The sequence below is a fragment of the Macaca thibetana genome, chromosome 15 (assembly GCF_024542745.1).
Source record: "Macaca thibetana thibetana isolate TM-01 chromosome 15, ASM2454274v1, whole genome shotgun sequence".
NCBI lineage: Eukaryota > Metazoa > Chordata > Mammalia > Primates > Cercopithecidae > Macaca > Macaca thibetana.
The window spans coordinates 19,103,184-19,128,094 of NC_065592.1; the positions used below are offsets into that span (position 1 = coordinate 19,103,184).

Sequence of the window (24,911 nt, forward strand, 5' to 3'; positions counted from 1 at the left end):
ATTTCTTGGAGCAAATGAATATAGAAACACAGCATCCCATAACATGCTATGGGATAGAGCAAACACAGTATCAAAAGGAAACTTTATAGCACTAAACACTTATATTAAAAAACTAGCAAAATTTCAAATAAACAACCTAATGATCCAGCTTAAGGAATTAGAAAAGCCAGAACAAACAAAACTGAAAATTAGCAGAAGGAAAGACACAATAAAGACCAGGGCAAAAATTTTAAAATTGAGACTAAAAAGCATTACAAAAAATCAACTAAATGAAAAGTTGGCTTTGAAAAGATAAACAAAATTGAGAAACCATCATCTAGACTAACCAAGAAAAAAAGAGAAAAAAACCTAAATAAATACAACCAGAAATGAAAAAGCAGACATTACAACTGATGCCACAGAAGTACAAAGGATCATTAGAGGCTATTACAAACAACTGTATGCTAAGAAATCTGAAAACCTAGTGGAAATGGATAAATTCTACTTGTTTGGAAACATGCAAGCTACCAAGACTGAATCAGAAAGAAATGGAAAACCTGAACAGACCAGTAACAGGTAATGAGATTGAATCAGCAATAAAAAGCCTACCAATAAAGGAAAGCCGACTGGTTGCATTCATAGCCAAATTCTACCAAACATACAAAGAAGAACTAATACTAATCCTCCTGAAACTATTCCAAAAAATCAAAGAGGAGGGACTTCTCCCTAACTCATTCTATAAGGCTAGCATCATCCTGATACCAAAACCAGACAAGGACACAACACACAAAAAAACTACAGGCCAATATCCCTAAAGAACATAGGCTCAAAAATCCCCAACAGAATACTTGCAAACCAAATCTAATAACACATTAAAAAGAAAATACACCATGATCAAGTGGGATTTATACCAGGGATGCAAGGATGGTTCAACACATGCAAGTCAATAAACATGATACATCAATCAACAGAATGAAGGACAGCAACCATATGATCATCTCAATGGATGCAGAAAAAGCATTTGATGAAATTCAACATTTCTTCATGATAAAAACACTCAAAAAAATAGACATAGAAGAAACATACCTCAGAATAATAAAGGCCAATATGACAGACCAACAACCAACATCATACAGAGTGGAGAAAAGGTGAATGTCTTTCCCCTAAGAACTGGAAAAAGACAAGGATGCCCACTTTCACCACTCCTGTTCAACATAATACCAGAAGTCCTAGCCAGAGCAATAAGGTAAGAGAAAGAAATAAAGGGCATCCAAATTGAAAGGAGGAAATCAAATTTTCTGTTTGCAGATGACATGATCTTTTATATAGAAAACCCTAAAAGCTCCACCAAAAAGCTCTTAGAACTGATAAATTAATTCAGTAAAGTTGGAGGATAGAAAATCAACATAAAAAATCAGTTGTTTTTTTTTTTTTTTTTTACACAGCAACAATGAAATAGTGGAAAAAGAAATTTAAAAAACCAATCCTATTTAAAATAGCTTCCTCTCCCCCCTAAAAAACAACACCTAGGAATAAATTTATCCAAGAATGTGAAAGATTTATACAAGGAAAACTATAAAACACTGATGAAAGGAAATTGATTAGGACATTTAAAAAATTGAAAGATATTCTATGTTTATGGGTTGGAAGAATTAATATTGTGGGCTGGGTACTTGGGAGGCTGAGGTAGGTAGATCACCAGGTAAAGAGATCAAGACCATCCTGGCCAACATGGTAAAACCTGTCTCTACTAAATATACAAAAATTAGCTCGGTGTGGTGGCACACACCTGTATTTCCAGCTACTCGGGAGGCTGAGGCAGGCAAATTGCTTGAACCTGGGATGCAGAGGTTGCAGTGAGCTGAGATCGCATTACTGCACTTTAGCCTGGCAACAGAGCGAGACTCCGTCTCAAAAAAAGAAAAAAAAAGAAAAAAAAAAAGGAGGAGAAGGAGAAGAATGATTAATATTGTGAAAATAACCATACTACCAAAAGTGATCTACAGGTTTAATGCTATCCCTATCAAAATATCTATGGCATTCTTCACAGAAATAGAAAATACAGGGCCGGGCACAGTGGCTCATACCTATAATCCCAGCACTTTGGGAGGCTGAGGCTGGCAGATCACTTAAGGTCAGGAGTTCAAGACCAGCCTGGCCAATGTGACAAAACCCCATCTCTACTAAAAATACAAAAATTACCTGGGCATGGTGGTATGCACCTGTAATCCCAGCTACTCAGGAGGCTGAGGCAGGAGAATTGCTTGAACCTGGGAGGTGGAGGGTGCAGTGAGTTGAGATTGCACCATTGCACTCTAGCCCGGGTAACAGAGCAAGACTCCATCTCAGAAAAGAAAAAGAAAAAGAAAATACAATCCTTAAATTCATGTGGAACCACAAAGGACCTCAAATATTCTGAACAAAAAGAACAAAGCTGGGCCGGGCGCGGTGGCTCAAGCCTGTAATCCCAGCACTTTGGGAGGCCGAGACGGGCGGATCACGAGGTCAGGAGATCGAGACCATCCTGGCTAACACGGTGAAACCCCGTCTCTACTAAAAAATACAAAAAACTAGCCGGGCGCGGTGGCGGGCGCCTGTAGTCCCAACTACTCGGGAGGCTGAGGCAGGAGAATGGCGTGAACCCAGGAGGCGGAGCTTGCAGTGAGCTGAGATCCGGCCACTGCACTCCAGCCTGGGCGGCAGAGCGAGACTCCGTCTCAAAAAAAAAAAAAAAAAAAAAAAAGAAAAGAACAAAGCTGGAGGCAACACACTGCTGGACTTCAAAATATAGTACAAAACTATAGTAACCAAAACAACATGGTACTGGCATAAAAACAGACACATAGAAGAATGGAACAGAATAAAGAATTTAGAAATGAATCCATGTATTTACAGCCAACTTGATTCTCAGCAGAGGTGCCAAAAACATTCATTGGGAATGGGAAAGTCTCTTCAATAAGTGGTGCTGGGAAAACTGGATATCCATATGCAGAAAAATGAAACTAGACCCCTTTATCTCTCACCATGTACAAAAATCATTTCAAAATTGACTAAAGAACTAAATGCAAGACCAAAAACTATGAAACTACTGGTAGAAAACATAGAAGAAATGTTTCAGGGCAGTGGTCTGGGCAATGATTTTATGAAGACGTTATCAGCACAGGCAATAAAAGCAAAAATAGATAAATGGGATCGGATCCAGTTAAAAAACTTTTGCACAGGAAAGGCAACAATCAACAGAGAGAAAAGACAATCTGCAGAATGGGAGAAGATATTTGCAAACTATTCATCTGAAAGAGACTAACATCCAGATAACTTCAAACACCTCAACAACCAGTAAACAAATAATTTTTAAAATGGGCGAAGGAGCTGAATTAACGTTTCTCAAACAAAAGCATACAAATGAAAAGTACTCAACATCACTAGTCATCAGAGAAGTACAAATCAAAACTACAGTGAGATGTCATCTCACCGCCATTAGAATGTCTGTTATCAAAAATACAACAAAGAATAAATGCTGGCAAAGATGCAGAAAAAAGGGTACTCTTATATGCTGTTCTAGTGGAAATGTAAATTAGCACAGCCATTATGAAAAACAGTACGGAGTTTCCTCAGAAAACTAAAAATAGAACTATCATATGATCCAACAATCCCTCTACTGGGTGTGTATCTACAGAAAAGGAAATCAGTTTGCCAAAGAGATATTTGCCTGCCCATGTTTATTGCAGCACTTTGCAATAACCAAGATACAGAATCAATCTCAGTGTCCATCACCAGAAGAGTGGATAAAGAAATGTATGCGATGGAACACTAGTTAGTGATAAAAAAAGAATGAAATTCTATCATTCATGGCACCATGGATGTACTTGAAGAACACTATCTTTTTTTTGTTGTTGTTGTTATGCAGAAATACTGCATGTTCTTACTCATGTGGTAACTAAAAATGTTCATCTTACAGAAGTAGAAAGTAGAATAGTGGTTACTAAAGGTAGAAAAAGGGGGAGGGGGAGGATAGCCAAAGGTTGGTTAACAGATACAAAACTATATGTATAGGCCTTGTATTGACATACCACACTGTACCCTATAAATATGTACAATTACCATTTGTCAATTAAAAATAATAGCAAAAAAGGCCACTCAGCAATGGGAGGATAGTCAAGGTATACTGAACTGTAACATTAAAGAGTGAAAATAGCCATAGACAATATGTAAATTAATGACTGTGTTCCAATAAAACTTTTCCTTTTTTTTTTTTTTTTTTTGAGACAGAGTCTCGCTCTGTTGCCCAGGCTGGAGTGCAGTGGCACCATCTCGGCTCACTGCAACCTCCGCCTCCTGGGTTCAAGTGATTCTCCTGCCTTGGACTCTCTTGTAGCTGGGACTACAAGCACGTGCCAACACGCCCGGCTAATTTTGTATTTTTAGAAGAGACGGGGTTTCACCATGTTGGCCAGGCCGGTCTTGAACTCCTGACCTCAGGTGATCCATCCTTCTCGGCCTCCCAAAGTGCTGGGATTACAGGTGCCCGGCCAAAATTTTTTTTTGAGACAGAGTCTCAGTCTGTCACCCAGGCTGGAGTGCAGTGGCACAATCTCACCTCACTGTAACAACCTCCACTTCCCAGGTTCAAGTGAGTCTCGTACCTCAGCCTCTCGAGTAGCTGGAATTACAGCTGTGCACCACCATGCCCAGTTAATTTTTGTATTTTTAGTAGAGACAGTGTTTCGCCCTGTTAGCCAGGCTGGTCTCGAACTCCTAGCTTCAAGTGATCCGCCTGCCTTGGCCTCCCAAAATGCTGGGATTACAGGCATGAACCACTGCACCCAGCCTGTGTTCCAATAAAACATTATTTAAAATGTGTCACAGGCAGGATTTGGCTCAGTTGTTCAGATTAATCATCATGACTGGGCCAGGTACAGTGGCTCACACCTGTAATCCCAGTACTTTGGGAGAACGAGGCTGAAGGATTGCTTGAGCCCAGGAATTTGAGACCAGCCTGGACAATATAATGAGATCCTGTCTCTACAAAAAAATAAATTTCAAAAAGTTACCCAGGCATGGTGGTACATGCCTGTAGTTTCACACTCAAGAGAATGAGGTGGGAGGATTTCTTGAGCCAAGGAGGTTGAGGCTGCAATGAGCTGTGATTGCACCACTACACTCCAGCCTGGGCAACACAGTGAGACCCTGTCTCAAAAAACAAACAAAAAACAAAACAAAGTCATCATGACTGGAGTGTTGTACTCATGAGAAAAGTTTACAGAGACTAAGCGATTGTATCATTGAGAGGTGGTTATTGTTTCAAGACAATTCTCTAAAGGTCTCTTGTGCTTTTGCAAGCAGAGGCCCTGCCTTGTTCTGGACTATTTATTCAAGGATATTTGCATAGCAAACTGCCTTGGAAAATAGAGCTAATATCTTCCTCTGGGTAAAGGATAGATTTGCCACTGTCCAATATAATAAAAATAAAGTCTCCCTCCTGGGCAAAGATCAGGTAAGCTCACTGTCCATTATAAAAGATCTGAATTCTCTGAGTTTGGGGTTCTTGTTCTGTAACAACCCATCTCATATGCAGGCATCACTGGCCCTCTTTGCATGACCGTTGGGAATTGAGGTTTGGGGACATGGTGCAAATGCTGATACTCTACTCTAGCTACTGCTTTTGTTGGGAGGAATAAACTGTCCTCTGTCTCTGGAAAAAAAAAACCCACAAGAATTTCTGTCTGAATATGGATTTCCTCTAAACATATTTTAGACTATTTGCCCTCAAAAATACAAGGAATGTTTAGCATAATAGCCCAATGTTTTCAGCAATAAAGCTATCCTTTTTTTCCTCCAGAAGCCTCGCTTACTGCATAATGATCTTTTCCATAACTGTGGAAAGACAGAAGAACACTAAATTCAGATAATCTTTTGCCGGAAAGTCCAATTGTTAAATTTCTTTTAACAAAAGAGGAGAAACTATTATTTTCTTACCTCTACAAAACCGTGACCCAGACATGAAATTAATAATTTTTAATAACTTTTCATTTTATTTTTCCTTTTTCTAGTCGGAAAAACTTTTTCTGTTTTTTTTTTTTTTTTTTTTTTTTTTTTTTTTTCTTGAGACTGAGTCTCGCTCTGTCGCCCAGGCTGGAGTGCTGTGGCCGGATCTCAGCTCACTGCAAGCTCCGCCTCCCGGGTTCCCGCCATTCTCCTGCCTCAGCCTCCCGAGTAGCTGGGACTACAGGCGCCCGCCACCTCGCCCGGCTAGTTTTTTGTATTTTTTAGTAGAGACGGAGTTTCACCATGTTAGCCCGGATGGTCTCGATCTCCTGACCTCGTGATCCACCAGTCTCGGCCTCCCAAAGTGCTGGGATTACAGGCTTGAGCCACCGCGCCCGGCCTGGAAAAACTTTTTCTAGCTACCTTTTAAAGTTTGATTTTAATATATTGAGAGAGTTTATAATCAGCAGTTTGCTATTACTGATTTCAGACTATTTTAATTAGTAGTTTGAGTCTCCTCCCAAACTAAATTGTTTTTTAGTTATTTAAAAATAGCTTTAAAAAGTTATTTTTAAGTTCATTTTTAAAAGTAGAGGAAGAAGAAAATTGATACATTTCATTATCTCTTTATTGTGTTTCTTATTCTCTTCATGTCAGAGTGTCAACATGCATGCTGTCTGAGGAAGAAGGAAAGGGGAAAAGCAAAGTTCCCAAATGACCACAAATGAATTAATTTTCTCTAATTAATTATGGGCTGGCCATAGTGTCTTATGCCTGTAATTCCAGCACTTCGGGAGGCCCAGGTGGGTGGATCACTGGAGGTCACGAGTTTAAGACCAGCCTGGCCAACATGACAAAACTCTGTCTCTACTAAAAATACAAAAATTAGCCGGGCGTGGTAGTGGTTGCCTGTTGTAGTCCCAGCTACTTGGGAGGCTGAGGCAGGAGAATCGCTTGAACCTGGGAGGCGGAGGTTGCAGTAAGCCAAGATCGTGCCACTGCACCACTCCAGCCTGGGCGACAGAGCAAGACTCCATCTCAAAAAAAAGAAAAAGGGAAGAACTATGTATAATTTTTAAGTTATTCTGTAACTGCTTGAGTTAAAATTGATAATGTGATACCTAAAAATATACATAGAATTTTCTTTTGAAAAAGTAATGACTATTAGTGTTGTAAAATATATTATTATTTATATACACTTAAAAAATGCTTTTTTCGGCCGGGCGCGGTGGCTCAAGCCTGTAATCCCAGCACTTTGGGAGGCCAAGACGGGCGGATCACGAGGTCAGGAGATCGAGACCATCCTGGCGAACACGGTGAAACCCCGTCTCTACTAAAAAAAATACAAAAAACTAGCCGGGCGAGGTGGCGGGCGCCTGTAGTCCCAGCTACACAGGAGGCTGAGGCAGGAGAATGGCGTAAACCCGGGAGGCGGAGCTTGCAGTGAGCTGAGATCCGGCCACTGCGCTCCAGCCCTGGCGACAGAGCGAGACTCCGTCTCAAAAAAAAAAAAAAAAAAAAAAAAAATGCTTTTTTCTAAAGTGTTAAAACCTTGCAGGAGTTGTTCACACCCATGAGTATGTAAATTCCATAATTGAGCATTACTACCACAAGAAAATCTGAGAATCCCTTTTGGGATAATTTAAGAAATGTGTAGTATTGCATAGTTAATGCAACATAACTCCACAGTGCTTATGCTTCCTTTATGAATAATTCTATATTCTTTTTTTCTGATATAATTTTTGTGCTATCTTTACTAGCAACATGTCATTAAGACCAGATTAGCTAATTTTATCTTAAATTAATTGTTAGCTGATCTCAATAGTATAGATGTCTGATTTCTATTTAAAATCCAGTTCTATACCTTTATTCTCCAGTTATGAAGCTGTGGGATTTGGTTCTTTCATTTCAAATCTATGGATAAGCATAAGTGGTCTGTTAATAGCCTTTTTTTTTTCTTTTTTTGGTTTCATTGCATTTATATCATTGACCTTTGCTTCAGAAAGCATTCAAGTCTTTAACAGAGACCATGAAAGGGAGTGTTGTAAAGTCTTTATTCTATGAAAGAAGCCACACAGGCAAAGCTTTATATTTGCTGAGTGATTTCTTTTCTTTCTTTTTTCTTTTTTTTTTTTTTGTGAGACAGAGTCTCGCTGTCACCCAGGCTGGAGTTCAGTGGTGCAGTCTTGGCTCACCACAACCTCTACCTCACAGGTTCAAGCAATTCTCCTGCCTCATCCTCCCGAGTAGCTGGGACTACGGGCGTGTGCCACCATGCCCTGCTAATTTTCGTATTTTTAGTAGAGACGAGGTTTCACTATGTTGGCCAGGCTGATCTCGAACTCCTGACCTCGTGATCCACTTGCCTTGGCCTCCCAAAGTGCTGGGATTACAGGCATGAGCCACTGTGCCCAGCTGATTTAAATCTTTTTTTGAGAGAAGAGTCTCCTTATGTCGCTCAGGCTGGATCGTCACAGGCACAATCATGGCACACTCAGCTCAAGAGGATGGCTTCAATTCCCTATGTCATCTCCTGCCTAACCAGTCAGCACTTCTGGCTCCCTGACTTCACCCCACCAAGTCGTCCTTAAAAACTCTAATCCCTGAATACTTAGGGAAACTGATTTGAGTAATAATAAAGCTCCGGTCTCCTGCACAGCTGGCTCTGCATGAATTACTCTTTCTCTATTGCAATTCCCCCATCTTGATAAATCAGCTCTGTCTAGGCAGTGGGCAAGGTGAACCCATTGGGTGGTTGCAGGATTAGTCTCCTGTGTTTCGTTGGCCTATGGGACTTTATGAGAGATAGGTTTAATTTGAGAATAGTGGACCCAGCTGTTTATTCCTGTTTAACTGCAGTTGGAGTAGTTCGTGCAGCCTAGAACTCCTGGTGTCAAGTGATCTTCCTGCCTCAGCTTGCTGCCTCAGCCTCCTGAGTAGCTGGCACTATAGGCATGTGCCACCATGCTTGATAAATTTAATTCTTTTTTTTTTTTTTTTTTTTTTTTTGAGACGGAGTCTTGCTCTGTGCCCCAGGCTGGAGTGCAGTGGCGTGATCTCGGCTCATTGCAAGCTCCGCCTCCCCGGGTTCACGCCATTCTCCTGCCTCAGCCTCCCGAGTAGCTGGGACTACAGGCGCCCGCCACCTCGCCCAGCTAATTTTCATGTATTTTTAGTAGAGACGGGTTTCACCGTGTTAGCCAGGATGGTCTCGATCTCCTGACCTCGTGATCCGCCCGTCTCGGCCTCCCAAAGTGCTGGGATTACAGGCTTGAGCCACCGCGCCCGGCCAAATTTAATTCTTATACATGCAGAAATTGGCCTTGGACCATGAATAACATGATGCAAAAGCACTAGTAGTGCAGCCTCACAACCAAAATTCCTCACTTCATTTTTTTTTTTTTTTTTTTTTGAGACGGAGTCTCACTCTGTCACCCAAGCTGGAGTGCAGTGATATGATCTTGGCTCACTGCACCTTCCATCTCCCGAGTTCAAGCAATTCTTCTGCTTCAGCCTCCCGGGTAGCTGGAACTACAGGCACACGCCACCACACTGACTAATTTTTGTATTTTTAGTAGAGATGGGGTTTCACCATGTTGGCCAGGCTGGTCACTGGTCTTGAACTCCTGACCTCAAGTGATCCACCTGCCTCAGCCTCCCAAAGTGCTGGGATAAAGGCTATGAGTCACCACGCCTGACCTATATTTTCTTTTAAAAGAGAGAAAAGCACCTTTTTTTTTTCCTTGTTTTAAAATCTGGCCATGTGTGATGTGTCATACCTGTAATGCCAGCACTTTGGGAGGCCGAGGCAGGTGGATTGCTTGAGCTCCAGAGTTTGAGACCAGCCCGGGCAACATGGGAAAACCCTGTCTCCACAAAAAATACAAAAATTAGCCGGATATAGTGGCGCATACCTGTAGTCCCAGCTACTTGGGGGGCTGAGGCAGAAGGACCACCTGAACCCAGGAGGTTGAGGCCGCAGTGAGCCGAAATCGCACCACTGCTGCCTAGGGGACTAAATGAGACCCTCTCAAAAAAAAAAAAAAAAAAGCGAAAAACAAAAACCAAAAAAAAAAAAAAAACCACCCAGGAAAAAATAAAGCATGATATATACACTCAGACAACTACTTTATCAGGATTCATTAAGTCACGCATGATTTTTTTTTAAATCAGCAATTAAGGAGCAGATCCTCCAGGTAGAAAGTCTTTTAGTGTCCCAAGAATTATGAAGGGAAAACTCACTTTAGAAATAGCGACTGCTTTGGGAACATTGGCTATATTATGGTTACACAATATTATTAAGTGATTTTGTGTTCAAAAGGAATACCTTTTTCTTTTTATAGGTTGTGGGTTAGGCAGACACCATCATTGAAAGTAACTGTTTATCCTTTTGTATACTGAATAAATGTATTTAGAGGAATGAGGAGTAAGCATATTTTGATTAACATTTTAAAAGCCTTGGAAATAATGAAGTGTTGTAAGCCATTCTTTGAAAGGTACTTTATGTTCTTTATAATTTTCTGATAGTGTAGAGGGGCTTCGATTGATTGGTTCCTTCTTATTGAGTCATAAAATATTCCTGAATTTTATTTTTTATGAATACAGATTTTATTTGCTAGATCTTTAAGTGCCTTGGGATATTCTTGTGTAAGACTGTGTATATGTGTGTGGCTTCTTTTCTTTTTTCTTTGCTAAATTACTTAAGATTCATAGATTTATGTTTGATAGTGTAAATTAGATAATGTAAATTTTTGTTGCATTTTTAAAAACATCTATACTATGATCAGTACAAATTTTAATTAAGCTTTAAACATCAAAATATTTGGGCTTATATCTCTGAGAACCTCTGACTTTGTTAGGCTGCAGCTTCTCTTTAAGCAATAAGATTTCTCAGCTTTTGTTAAAGACCTGAAATTTACTTGCAGTGAGAAAAGAGACCAAGATTTATTCTGGACAGAGCATAAACACCATCACTACAGTCAGGACCTATATAGACGGTGAACTGTAATGCTTTGGATCTACAGAATGAAGCTTGATACCTAAGGAATATCAAGTTATTTGGCAGACAAATTTCTTGTACCAATTTAGAGTCAATCTTAGGAATAGATAGTATGGTAGGGAAAAGTCTGGCTTTGTGTGAATAGACTTGACTTACTAGCTGAGGACAGTAACTTTATCTGAATTCTCTCGGTAGTAAAATAAGTATTATGACCCTCACCAAGTAGAACTACCTTGAGGATTAGAGAAAAAATATATTTATTTACATAAGCCCTCAATAAGTGATAGCTCATTGTTTTTATCATGATCATCATCATAATTATTACTCCTGCTTTCAAATGCCTCCATTTTAAATTTTCTGTAAAATTGTTAGCTAAGAAATGGCATTATGCAATACACTAGGCAGCTTTTAATAGCAATACAGAATTTGAAAGGTGATTTCTTTGGACACAAGGCTTTGAGATATGGTAAGTATATATGATTTACATGAGCTGGGCTTTCTTTCCCTTCTGGGATGTTAGGCAATACAACTTTTAAACTGATTTACTTTTATTCATTGTCTTTGCTTTTATTTGCAGTTCTGGGAAATGCCAGTGCAAAGTGGGTGTCATTGGCTCTACATGTGACCGATGCCAAGATGGATATTATGGCTTTAGTAAGAATGGCTGCTTGCCCTGCCAGTGCAATAATCGGTCTGCCAGTTGTGATGCCCTCACAGGTACATACTTTCCTTAACTTTGTCATATAATTATTCCACTGTTCTTTTCATTTGGAAATCTTTCAGCTATAGGTTGATTCTTCTGAAATAGTTTGGAAGGGCCTTTATCTTCTAAGTAGGATGTAATAGATCACAGCAAGCCAAACTCCTGCTACAACAAACTTGAAAAAGTATGTAAATTTCAAAAAAAAAAAAAAAATATATATATATATATATGTGTATATATGTGTATATATATGTATGTATACACACACCTATGGAGACAAGGAGAACTATAGGAACTACAATTCCAGAAAGGTTGGAACTCTGCCTAGGTAAACTGATGATCACCAGCCATTGTCTTTCCAGGGGACATTTGCTGATTCCGAGCAAAGGCAAAGAATGAGCTAGATCCAAGCAAAGGAATTCTTCTTTAGGAAAGAGATACAAGAAATGTTTTTGGCAGTCATTTAAGGCTTGCATAATGGTTGGACACAAGAGGATCCCTAAACACAAGGCCAGCTTTTCCACAGGATATTAGCTGACTATGCAGAAGATGGAAGGCTGGGCCAGAAAGGTAGAAAAAAATCTCTTTCTCTTTCAGTCTTGTGCTGAGGAGACAAAATCCCTTTAGAAAGAGAGGGCCTGCTATGACGTTCAATTATCTCCCCCTCAAGATATTCTCAGACTCTGAAGGTGCATGCAGTGGGACCTAGGCTCAAATTACCAAAGGCCGATACAGATCTCTCACAGTCTTTTAGGGCCAAGGAGACACAGGCTTGCTGGGCTCTCAATCAAAAGCTTTAGAGGGCCATGACCAAGAAATAGTAAGGAATCAGAAGTTGATTCACTCATATTAAAATTGTAGTCCACCTTCAGGCCGCCTCAATTTCCGATTGGATTGAAGTAATTCTCTTATTATATCTGCCTAATCGATAAAAGGGGAGCCCTCTCTGGTTCTTTTATATACTGTGTCCGGCATACAGTAAAAAATACTAGACAATACTAGACAATGCAAAGACAGAAAAATGTGACCAGTACCAAAGAGAAAAAAATGAACAATGGAAGCAGGTGATCTAGATGTTAGAGTTAGCATGGAAAGACTTAACTAAAATTCGTATTTTCATGCAACAGAGGGAAAATCAGACAAAATAGGTGAAGAGAGGCAAAATTTCAATAGAAATTGGAATCTAAAAAATCAAATGAACAAACTAGAACTGAAAAATACAACATGTGAATTAATAACTCATTGCATTAATCTAACAGTAAATTATACACAGTGAAGACAAAGTTAGTAGACTTGAATACAGTACAGTTAAAAACATCCAAACTGAAGCATTTCGAGAAAATATAATGGGAAGAACAGAGCAGGGAAGATGTGGGACACAGCCAAAAGGTTTAGCATAAATGTAATTGGAGAGCTAAAAAGAGAGGAAAGAGATATTGGGTCACAGTAATATCTGAAGAGAAAATGGCCAGGAATTTTCCAAATTGATTAAAGGTATCAACCCACAGATTCAGAAAGCTCAGCAAACCCTAAGCAGTATAAAAACAAAGAAAACCACATTTAGGCAAACTTAGTCAAACTATTAAAAACTAAAGCCAATTAACTTCTGATCTTAGTTTTCCTAAATGTGAGGATTAAGTATCCTTCCTTGGAAACATTTTTTTTTTTCCCAAGCAAACAAAAAAATCAGGACACACTAGTCTGACAAGTGTTTTTAAGAGAACAGGGTGGCAAAATATTTGAAGTTGAAAGTACCCTGGAAAAATCGGTTGAAAGTTTATTCTTCATTCAAATACTCTATAGTGAAACAAATTGATTTAGAAGAAAGTGTATTTTTTTTTTTCTTTTATGTGATCTTGTCCCTGCCTATTTGCCAGTTTTATCTTCTGGTGTTCTTTTTCTTTACATCTGTGATCCAGTCACACTGATTTCTAAAACAAGGCATGTTCCCTGCTTCCAGGGTTCTCATATATGATCTTTCCTCTGCCAAGAATGGTTTTTCTAATCCACCTGTACCTCCATCCTTGACCTCTCTGCCTTATTAAATCATATTCTTCCCTCGGGTCATCAATTAAAGGCCACTTCATCAGGAAGCATTTCCTGATGCTCTAGGCTTTTAATGGTAATGTCCCTATTATATGCTCTCACATATACTTGTATTTTTTTCATAGCACTTTTCACAGTTTGTAATTATATATTTATTTGTGGTTCTGAGTCATATATGGCTCACTCATGAGGGCAAGAACAGTTTTTTTTTCAACATTGTATACACAATCTCTAGCATGGAGCTTTAGCATACAGTAACCACTCACTAAATTTTTATCAAATAAATGAACAAATGAATGGAAAGACATACAGAGGAAAAATGATTTTTTTTTTTTTTTTTTTTTTTTTTTTTGAGACGGAGTCTCGCTCTGTCTCCCAGGCTGGAGTGCAGTGGCCGGATCTCGGCTTACTGCAAGCTCCGCCTCCCAGGTTTACGCCATTCTCCTGCCTCAGCCTCCCGAGTAGCTGGGACTACAGGCACCTGCCACCTCGCCCGGCTAGTTTTTTGTATTTTTTAGTAGAGACGGAGTTTCACTGGGTTAGGCAGGATGGTCTCGATCTCCTGACCTCGTGATCTGCCTGTCTCGGCCTCCCAAAGTGCTGGGATTACAGGCTTGAGCCACCGTGCCCAGCCTAGGAAAAATGATTTTCAGTACTGGGTAACAATAGGAATACTTCATTATATTGAGCTGATTAAAATTACTCCCTAGATCTTTTACAGTACCAAAAAGCAGTCTACATTGCTGATTCTCAGTTTTAATTTTTCTTACAGCAATGAGGCCACTCTCTTTGCTGTCATGTAAGTGCTGACCTGTCCTTGATCTGGAGATAATTTAAGGCAAAATAATTCTTTTTCATGGTTATGGTTTCTAAAAGCAGCTAGTAGTGAGAGAAATAAATGGTTTCTTTGTTTGGAATTATAATAAAAGTGGAATCCAACATGAAGGAGTGCAAATACTTTATTTAAAATTACAAGCTTTATATAAAACCACTCGTCAAGTGTCTATTTTCAACAGTGCTGTGATAAGGTTGCCCTCTGGTGGCCACTTACTACGTTTTTACAGTCCTATTTTCACCCCCTCTACTGTTTTTCTATTCCTTCTGTTTTAGATTGAAGTAGATTTTCAAAGTACTCTTTTTTTTGTGGTAAAATATATTTGGATAAACATTTTGGAAAGCAATTTGATAGTAAGTGTTAGAAATCTTAAAAATTCTTCTTTGATCCGGTAATTCTATTTCCAGGAATCTATTCTAAGGAAAGAATTCTAAATTCATAAGAAGCTTATGTTCAAAGATGCTCACCAAAGTGGTAGTTACAATTTTAAAAAGCTAGACACCCCAATTTCTCACAATAGGGTATGAAATAAATACTGTTATCTAGGCAGTGTGTTATTAAAAACACAGAAAACCAAATGTTGATCTTACATTGGGCAAGTTACTTAATCTGTTTCTTCACCTATAAATTTGATATAATAGCAGTAACTGCCTAGTGGGATGTTGTGAAGATTAAATGCAGTACATTAGTAGAGCCTTCATATAGTGTCTGACGCATCACAAGTAATCAGTAAATGGTAACTGTTATTACATTCTCGATAAAATGTTTTATTTTGTTTTTTTCTGAGACGGAGTTTCACTCTTGTTGTCCAGGCTGGAGTACAGTTGCTCTGTCACTTAGGCTGGAGTGCATGACACGATCTTGGCTCACTGCAACCTCCACCTCCTGGGTTCAAGTGATTCTCCTGCCTCAGCCTCCTGAGTAGCTGGGATTACAGGCGCCCACCATCATGCCCAGCTAATTTTTTTTGGTATTTTTAGTAGAGACGGGGTTTTGCCATGTTGGGCAGGCTGGTCTCAAACTCCTGACCTCAGGTGATCCGCCTGCCTCAGCCTCCTAAAGTGGTGGGGTTACAGGTATGAGCCACTGTGCCTGGCTGATAAAATGTTTTAAAGAATGATGTATAGCAATATGAGAAAGTAAAAGAAGCAAGGTATAAAATGACATATGCCATATAATTAGACTAGTTAAAAAACAAAAGCCAAACCCCTATAAATGACGAAAGATTACAAAGAGAAGTACTAAAAATCTGTGTGGTTTTTTTTTTTTTCTTTCTTTTTTTGAGACTGAGTCTTGCTCTGTCACTCAGGCTAGAGTGCATGGCACGATCTTGGCTCACTGCAACCTCTGCCTCCCAGGTTCAAATGATTCTCCTGCTTCAGCCTCCCAAGTAGCTGGGATTACAGGCCCCCACCATCACATGCCTGGCTAATTTTTGTATTTTTAGTAGACATGGGGTTTCACCATGGTGGCCAGGCTGGTCTTGAACTCCTGACCTTAGGTGATTCACCCATCTCGGCCTCCCAAAGTCCTAGGATTACAGGCTTGAGCCATGGAGCCCAGCCTAAAAATCTTAATGAGAGATTTCCTAGGATTATTTTTTACCCCTTTCTACTCCTGTATTTTTCCAGATTTTCTTTATTAAGCATGTTTCCCTTAAAATGGAGGTGGGGGGATATTATTTTTAAAACTGGAGCTTTATGTTCATATAATATACTTCCTTTGAAAATCCAGTGTACCTTTATGTATTCATAGTGTCCTATGATGAGTAACTTGACCTGAGTAGCTTGACTGAGTTGACTAATCTACTCCCCAGTGATACTTACTTCAGGGTATCATGCTTTCCTGGTTTTTGTGCTACCTAACCAGCTTTTCCTTCTTATTAGTTCTACTACATCTTCCTCAGTTCAACTACAAGCATTGGAGTGCCTCAGGGCTCAGAGCTTGTCACGTTTGTCTTTGCCATTTAAACTTTCTCCCTAAGTGGTCTCATTCAGTCCCCTGGATTTAATTTGTATTTGTTTGTTTGTTTGTTTTAGCTCATTTTCTCCCTTAACCCTGGATTTAATTTAAATGCCATCTATATATGTGCTTATTATCAGATTTATATTTCTCCCTTGATCTCCACACTCAAATATCCAACAGTCAAATATCCACTTGACATCTTCACTTGAATGTTTTAGTTGGCATTATAAACCCAACACATGCAAAACAACTTTTTTTCAACTTTATAAGTTAAGCCTGCTCTATCCATTTCACCAAGTTACTGAGTCCCAAAGCCTAGTAGTCATATTTGATTTTTCTCCTTTTTCTTACTGCAAATATCCAGCTTATCAGTATATTCCATCAGCCCTATCTTCAAAACATACTCTGAATCTGACCACTGCTCATGACTTTTATTGCATCATCCTTGCCCAAGCCACTGTCATCCCTTTGAACTACTTTGGCACAGTCTCATCTGGTCTTTCAGCCTCCTCTCTTCTCTCCCTCTTACCTGATCCCCACCCCACCACAGTTAGTCTCCATATAACAACCAGAGCAATCTTTTTTTTTTTTTTTTTTTTTTGAGACAGAGTCTTGCTCTGTCGCCCAGGCTGGGGTGCAGTGGCCGGATCTCAGCTCACTGCAAGCTCCGCCCCCCGGGTTTAGACCATTCTCCTGCCTCAGCCTCCCGAGTAGCTGGGACTACAGGCGCCCGCCACCTCGCCCGGCTAGTTTTTTGTATTTTTTAGTAGAGACGGGATTTCACCGTGTTAGCCAGGATGGTCTCGATCTCCTGACCTCGTGATCCGCCCGTCTCGGCCTCCCAAAGTGCTGGGATTACAGGCTTGAGCCACTGCGCCCGGCCCAGAGCAATCTTTTTAAAATGTAAAACCAGATCATGTCATTTTCATGCTTAAACCCTCCAATGGGTTCTCATCCCTTTTGGAATAAACAAAATTCAAACATCTGTCCCTGGCCTATCTGGTTTTACATTTTCTGGGTCCTGCGTTTCTCTCTGACCTTATGCCCTATTACTCTCTCCCTTGTTAAGCTGGGCTCCATAGTGGCCTTCTTTCAGTTGGACAGGTTGAAGCTTGCCTTTTGTTCTATAAAGAGGGTAAGGCATTTCTTCCTACGACAAAGCACATTACTGTATTTCTGACAGGTTTATATATAAATGATGAAATGGTAAAATAAATAAAGGAATAAGGAAAGGTCTTTTTGCAGGTAACAATTTTTGCAGGTATGTTTTCAATGTTTTGTCCCTGAATTTGGCTGGAAAGGAGCCCTACCTTCCTTTCTTTGACTAGTTATTTTCTTGGTTATCTCTACAAAGATTTTTGAGATGCTTAGTCAAGGAGCATGAAAAAAATCATCTTCAGGAAACATTCCTTTTTCTTTTGATCCACCCTTTGGCCATCTTTCAGCAATGAGAATGTGAGAATGTGAGTTTTAGGGCAGTATTGTTATATTTTGGGGGTTCCAGGCAGAGCACAATGAACAATGTTAAACTTCAGTTTATTTTTATATATCATTTATCGTAAAAGAAAGACCCTTAGATTTTAGATTTAAAGGAAACCTTAGATTTCATCTAGTTCAGCTTTTAAAATTTACAGATGAGGAAATTAAGACATAAAGAGAAAACATTTTGTCCTATGCAGTAGTCTTTCACCCTTTGAAATGCTCACATTATATTAAATCATTAGCCAAAGAATTATTATCCCATTTTACAGATTAGAAAAGTGAAAATCAGAGAAGCTATTTGCTTGAGGTAACATAGTTTGTGAGAAATTCAGCTGGAAATGGAACACAAATTTGACATTAAATCCCATACCATTTTTTAAATGCTATGTTGCCTCTCACAGAAGAGTTGTAAGCTATTAAAAAAGCAAATTCACATCATTAGTTTCTACCGTATATAGGTTTTAAACGTTATGGTCTTTATTTTTATTGTAAAAATAAATAATTCTTAAATATATATAGGAAGTGTTTCAAATTGCTTGAGTTCTTGAAATATTTTACAATGTGTTTGTGATATATTTTACAGTGTGTTATTTTACAATAAGAAAAATCAAGGTAACAAAAAATAAAAGTGATGCATGTATACTAGAGATAATTTGAAGACTAGAGGGGGAAAACACTGAAAGGGCTATTGCCTCTCACAACAGTTGTTAACACTTTGGTTATTTATGGCTGGTCTATCTTTATTAGTTTTCTTTCTCTATAGTTGTACTTAAGGTACATGCACCGTAAAGCAATGTAAACAGTGATGAATATTTAAGAATCAATGAATTTTATCCTTTTTTAAATTTATTTATTTTTCTTCTGAGACAGGGTCTCACTCTGTTTCCCAGGCTGGAGTGCAGTGGCATGATCATAGCTCACTACAGCCTCAACCTTCCAGACTCAAGCGATCCTCCCACCTCAGCCTCCCGAGTAGCTAGGACTACAGGCATGCACCACCACACCCAGCTAATTTTTGTATTTTTTGTAGAGACAAGGTTTTTCCCTGTTGCCCGGGCTGGTCCCAAACTCCGGGGCTCAAGCGATCTACCTGTGTTGACCTCCCAAAGTGCTGGGATTACAGGTTTGAGCCACTGTGTTGGGCTACATTTTATACTTATACTTGCTTTCATTTTTACTTTTGAGATAGCATTGTTTACCACGTAAGGTTTTTTTTTACTCATTGATTTCTCATTGCAGGGTATGGCAAAAAACAAACAGAAATAAAAAATTCTTCTGGAAAAAATATTCTGGTATAAATGGCTTAAGAGAGTAGAATTATATTGTGGTAGTCACAGACATGTGGAGTCTTATTTAGAATAGTAAAAAGCCCCAAAATAATAAGCATGTAAGCCCAGTAGCACTGTAGGAGTAAAGTGCTACAAGTATGTGACTTATTTATATATATATATATATATATATATATATTTTTTTTTTTTTTTTTTTTTTTTTGAGAAGGAGTTTTACTCTGTTGCCCAGGCTGGAGTGCAATTGTGCAATCTCGGCTCATTGCAACCTCTGCTTTCCAGGTTCAAGTGATTCTCCTGTCTCATCCTTCTGAGTAGCTGGGATTACAGGCATGTACCACCACACCTGACTAATTTTGTATTTTTAATAGAGACAGGGTTTCACCATATTGGTCAGGCTGGTCTCGAACTCCTGACTTCAGGTAATCCGCCTGCCTCGGCCTCCTAAAGTGCTGGGATTACAGGCGTGAGCCACCAGGCCTGGCATATATATATATACCCTTTATATATATTTATATATATATATAAAGGGTCGCAACATGACCTTTTCTTATCACATCAGTTATACACAAAGGACTTATTATTGGACTGCATCTTACCTTGAACATGCAAATTTTATTACAGAACTGTTAACTTTTTTTTTTTTTTCCAGGTATTTTTATATTAAAGCTTAGCACTTTATCAGAACTTTTTCTCTTAAAAATTCTTTGTATTGAACATTTTTAATAGGGGGAGAGTAGGTAGACAGATTTCACACATAATGCAGGTTTTGACGTGTCCAACCTGAGGAACAATTTAACTTTTAAAATTGTTGACTTGAGGTCAGAAGCTCGAGACCAGCCTGGCCAACATAGTGAAACCCTGTCTCTACTAAAATACAAAAATTAGCCGGGCGTAGTGACACGCTCCTGTAATCCCAGGTACTCGGGAAGTTGAGGCAGGAGAATCACTTGAACCTGAAGGCAGAGGTTGCAGTGAGCGGTGAGCAGAAATCATGCCACTGCACTCTAACCTGAGCCACAGAGCGAGCTATGTCTCAAAAAAAAAAAAAAAAAAAAAAAAAAAAAAATTGAGATTTTTAACATGTAGGTTGATGACATTTTCATTATTTTGTTTTTTTCAAGTTTTGCTTCAGTTGTGAGACCATTTTATTTCACAGCCTTATTCTCTATCCCTTTTTAAAAATATTTCTACTAGTAAGGAAAAGAAATCAAGACTTTATGAATAGTTTTAGCATTGAACTGTAGTTAGTTTACTTTGTAAAATGTCATTATCTTCCTAGATCTCTATGTTGAGTTTACTCACTAATTTCCATAGTAGTAGTTCTAAGTGTCCTTTTGAATCTTGGTGGCCCCATAAGGAAGGAATGTAAATTATGCTACACTTTCTCATTTCCTGTTTTCAAATGTTATGCTGCTTCCATGTCTGTAGAACATCCTTATTCATAGAGTGCCAAGGGAGTATTATTACAAAACCTAACTTTGCTGCTTTTTTTTCTTTTTTTTATTAATTGTTTTTATTTTTACTTTAAATTTTTAAATATATAAAGCTATGGAGAATAATATAGCAAATACTTATGCACTCACACCCAGAATTATTAATAATAAAGATTAACATTTTGACATTTTACTTCATATTTATACACATATGTATATAGTTACATGTTTGAAATAGAAAATTTCAAATAAAGTTGAGGTCCTCTTTTCCTCCCTAGTCCTGTCTTACCCCCCTCCCTCCACAGAGACAAGTGGAGTATAAAATTCCCCTATACCCTGGCAATCCACATTTGAATTTTTACCTCATATTTATGTCCATCTGGTTAGTATCCATTTGCTTAGCGTGCTTAGTGTGGTTTTTAAATTTTAATAAGTATTCTCTTTCTGTATGTGTTATTCTCCAATTTGCTTTTCAGCCTACATTCTCTATAAGATTTAAGCTGGGTGGCTAATCTAATGGCTCACGCCTGTAATCCCAAAACTTTGGGAGGCTGATGGCAGGAGAAGCATTGGAGGCTGGGAGTTCAATATCAGCCTGGGCAACACAATGAAATCCTGTTTCTACAAATAATTTAAAAATTAGCCGGGTGTAATGGCATGCTCCTATAGTCCCAGCCACTTGGGAGGCCCCATCTCTTAAAAAAAAAAAAAAAAAAAAAAAAATAAAAGATTTATGCATGTTCATGCATGTATGATTAGTTCACTTATGAAAATGCCACAGTTTCTTCTATTAATATGTATTTGGATTGTTTTTATTTTTTCCTTGGTGTATACTTGGCCTACTTTTGGTATATAATCAGATCAACCAGCAAGGGTTTCCTGAGCCACTAATCCTGTATCCCACCTTTTCCTAAGGAGTTTACAAACTAGTAGGGGACACAATTCAGAGGCATGGGCAGTATAGAAATCAGGTGGGGTAGAAATTAACTCTATCAACCCCTATTAGTTTTTCTTTTTCTTACGATCTTTTTGTTGCAGGCATGATTTTTGAAAGTTACTTGGCTTTCAAGGTAAATCTTTAACTTTTAAAATTAATTTACTTCTTTTAGGTGCTTGTTTAAACTGCCAGAATAGCAAAGGAAATCACTGTGAAGAGTGTAAAGAAGGATTTTATCAGAGTCCTGATGCCACTAAAGAATGTCTTCGCTGCCCTTGTTCAGCAGTGACATCTACAGGCAGCTGCTCTATAAGTAAGGCTTTTCTCTAACTCTTCATTTTAGAGGGGAAAAAAAAAATCAGTGAATCAGTTATCAATAGGTATAAATTGCATTAATGAATAAAGTTCTGGATGCCATAGGTGAAAGGGAGTTAAAAAAACAGCAAAAGTTTTCCTTTCCAGGAATTTATAATCTAATTCAAATATATATATGTGAATGAGACTTAAAGTGTCTAAAAACCTGCACAATGAGTTAATACAGGAACTTCAAGACTGAGCAACTTTTGCTCACCTATTTCAAGGTAACATTTACTAATTAGTTCCTCCTAGATACCAAATAATGTTGACTAATTGCGTATATATGGCAATCTAATAAATATAGTTGAATCATTTAATACTGATGTATGTATTAGTTATCTATTGCTAAATAACCAATTACCTTAAAATTTAGTGACTTAAAACAATAAGCATTCATTATTTCACATATTTTCACTAGGACTTTCAAAGCAGCTTAGCTGGGTGGTGCTGGTTTGAATTCTTTCCTCCCTTCCTTTCTTTCTCCCTGTCCGTTTAAATAATAGCTTTCTTGAGCTATAATTCACATTTCATACAATTTAAGATGCAAAATTCAGTTTTTTTAGTACATAGTCTCAAAGTTGTGCAACCATGACCACAATCAATTTTAGAAATTTTCATCACCTCCCCCATCAAAAGGACCTAAAAAACAATCCTATAATCATTAGCAATTACTCCCTTTTTGTCTGGCCTTAGGCAACCACTAACCTGCTTTTTCTGCTCTATGGATTTGCCCATTCTGAACATTTCATATAAATGAAGTCATACAATGTATGGCCTTGTGTCTCTGGCTTTTTTCACTTAGCGTAGTATTTTCGGTTCATTCATGTTATAACATGTCCAATACTTCATTCCTTTTTGTTACTAAATAATATTTTATTGTGTTATACCCCATTTCATTTATCTGTTCTTCAATTGATAGACATTCGTGTTGTTTCCAATTTCTGGCTATTACAAATAATGCTGCTGTGAACATTTGTATACAGGTTTTTGTGTGTACATACATTTTCATTTATCTTCAGTATATACCTAGGAGTGGAATTCCTGGGTCATGTAGTAACTATGTTTATCCATTTGAGGAACTGTCAGGCTGTTTTCCAAAATGAGTACACCATTTTACATTCTCATTCTTACCAGCCCTGTATGTGGGTTCCAAATTTTCCACAGCTTCACCAACACTTACTATCTGCCTTTATATAATTATAGCCATTCTAGTAGATATGAAGTGATATTCCACTGTGATTTTAAGTTGCATGTTCCTGATGGCTAGTTATGTACTTATTGGTCATTTATATATTTAGAGAAATGTCTGTTCAGATCCTTTGCCCATTTAAAGTTTGGATTACTTATCTTGTTATCATTGAGTTGAAATAATTCTTTATATGTTCTAGATACAAGTCCCTTAACAGATTTATAAATATTTTTTCTATTTTGTAGTTTAATTTTTTGCTTGCTTTTTGGTGACCTTCCCAGCAAGGCCCAGTTCAAATGTTACCTGCTTCATAAAGACTTTTCTGTATCTCCCAGTAGGAAATTATCCTCTCCCTCAAACTCTCGTACTGCAGTGCAATATCATGCATTTATGTACAGTGGATGCACCAAGAGGGAATAATTACTTTACCTGAAGTGGGGGAATATCAGCAATGGCTTCAGGGAGGATGTGACATAAAAGCTGAGCCTTGTGATGGGAGTCTGCATTTAGCAGGTAGACAGGAGAAGGAAGGTCATTTCAGATAAAAAGATCAATAGGAACAATGGTACAGAAATCTTAAAACAGCCGATTTGATCAAGAAACTACTTAGGAATGGCAGAAACAAAGTATAAGACAGAAGGAGTGAAACATGAGGCAGGCACATTGAATGTCATGTTTGAGGTCCAGTTGGTCTGCCCATGACAGGCATGAAAGACTTTCACAAACCTTAATTTCAGTCCTTCAATCTATTTCATCAGGAATTCTTTAGATTAGTTATTGTTGCTATAGTTGTTGAAGTACAAAAATGCTGTAAAATATGGTACTGTTGTAAGCTATAACTTCATTGAGAACAAGGAGTATATGCCTTTTCACTAATTATTTTTTTCCTGTATATTGTTGTTTGCATGGGTTATGAATAATTCAGCTGCCACCTTTTATTGCTAAAAGTAACCTAAGTATTTCTGGTTTAATTCCCTTATTTGAAATATGGAAAGCTGAGGCTCAGAGTTTAGTAACTTACTTGAGGTCACACTACCAACTAGGATTGTAAGTGGTAAGTTAGAATTCTTTATCAATTGCACACTCTGGGAATATACAAACCATTGAATTGTATGCTTTTAATGAATGTTACAGTATATAAATTATATCAAAAGCCATTTTAAAAAGTAAAAGTGAAAGATGAAAGGAATTTATTTTTCATAAAGAGCATCAGAAATATGATTCATTGCCACAAGTTCTATGACCACTGTAAAGTATTCCTGCTATAATAACATTAGTCTGTGTTTAGATAACAGAGTGATCCTCTTAGTGTAATTATAATAGTAAATTCTAAGAAAAGATCTATCTAGCAGATTTAAAAGATGATTTGTTCATTATTAAAAATTATTTATTAAATATAATGAAGAATCCAGAATTGAAATCCTATGAAGAATTAAAAAGAAGCAGATAGGTATGAGTTGTTATGTTCCTACTGCCTAAGGTGAAATTACTCAGTATATATATATTGAACACATGCTGTGTTTTAGGCACTGTGCTAAACATTAGCAATAAAGACAGAAAAATGTCAAGTAGCTCATAGTTTAATGGGAGAGACACACAAGTAATTAGGTAATTACAATTTCAAATGACATGTGTTACAGTTAAGCATAGACTAACCCTATCCCAAACTGAGGAAATCAAGGAAAACTTTTGTGCTTCTGAGAAGAAATAAT

General features: G+C 38.1%; 1 protein-coding gene across 1 annotated transcript in view; it reads left to right on the plus strand.

The window, feature by feature from the left end:
• Positions 1 to 24,911, plus strand: part of MEGF9 (multiple EGF like domains 9) — a 114,625-nt gene that overhangs the window by 80,939 nt on the left and 8,775 nt on the right. Inside the window, exons 3-4 of the mRNA XM_050761210.1 lie at positions 11,541 to 11,680; positions 21,826 to 21,966. Of these exons, the coding sequence (XP_050617167.1) occupies positions 11,541 to 11,680; positions 21,826 to 21,966 (281 nt within the window). The remainder of the gene's footprint in view (positions 1 to 11,540; positions 11,681 to 21,825; positions 21,967 to 24,911) is intronic.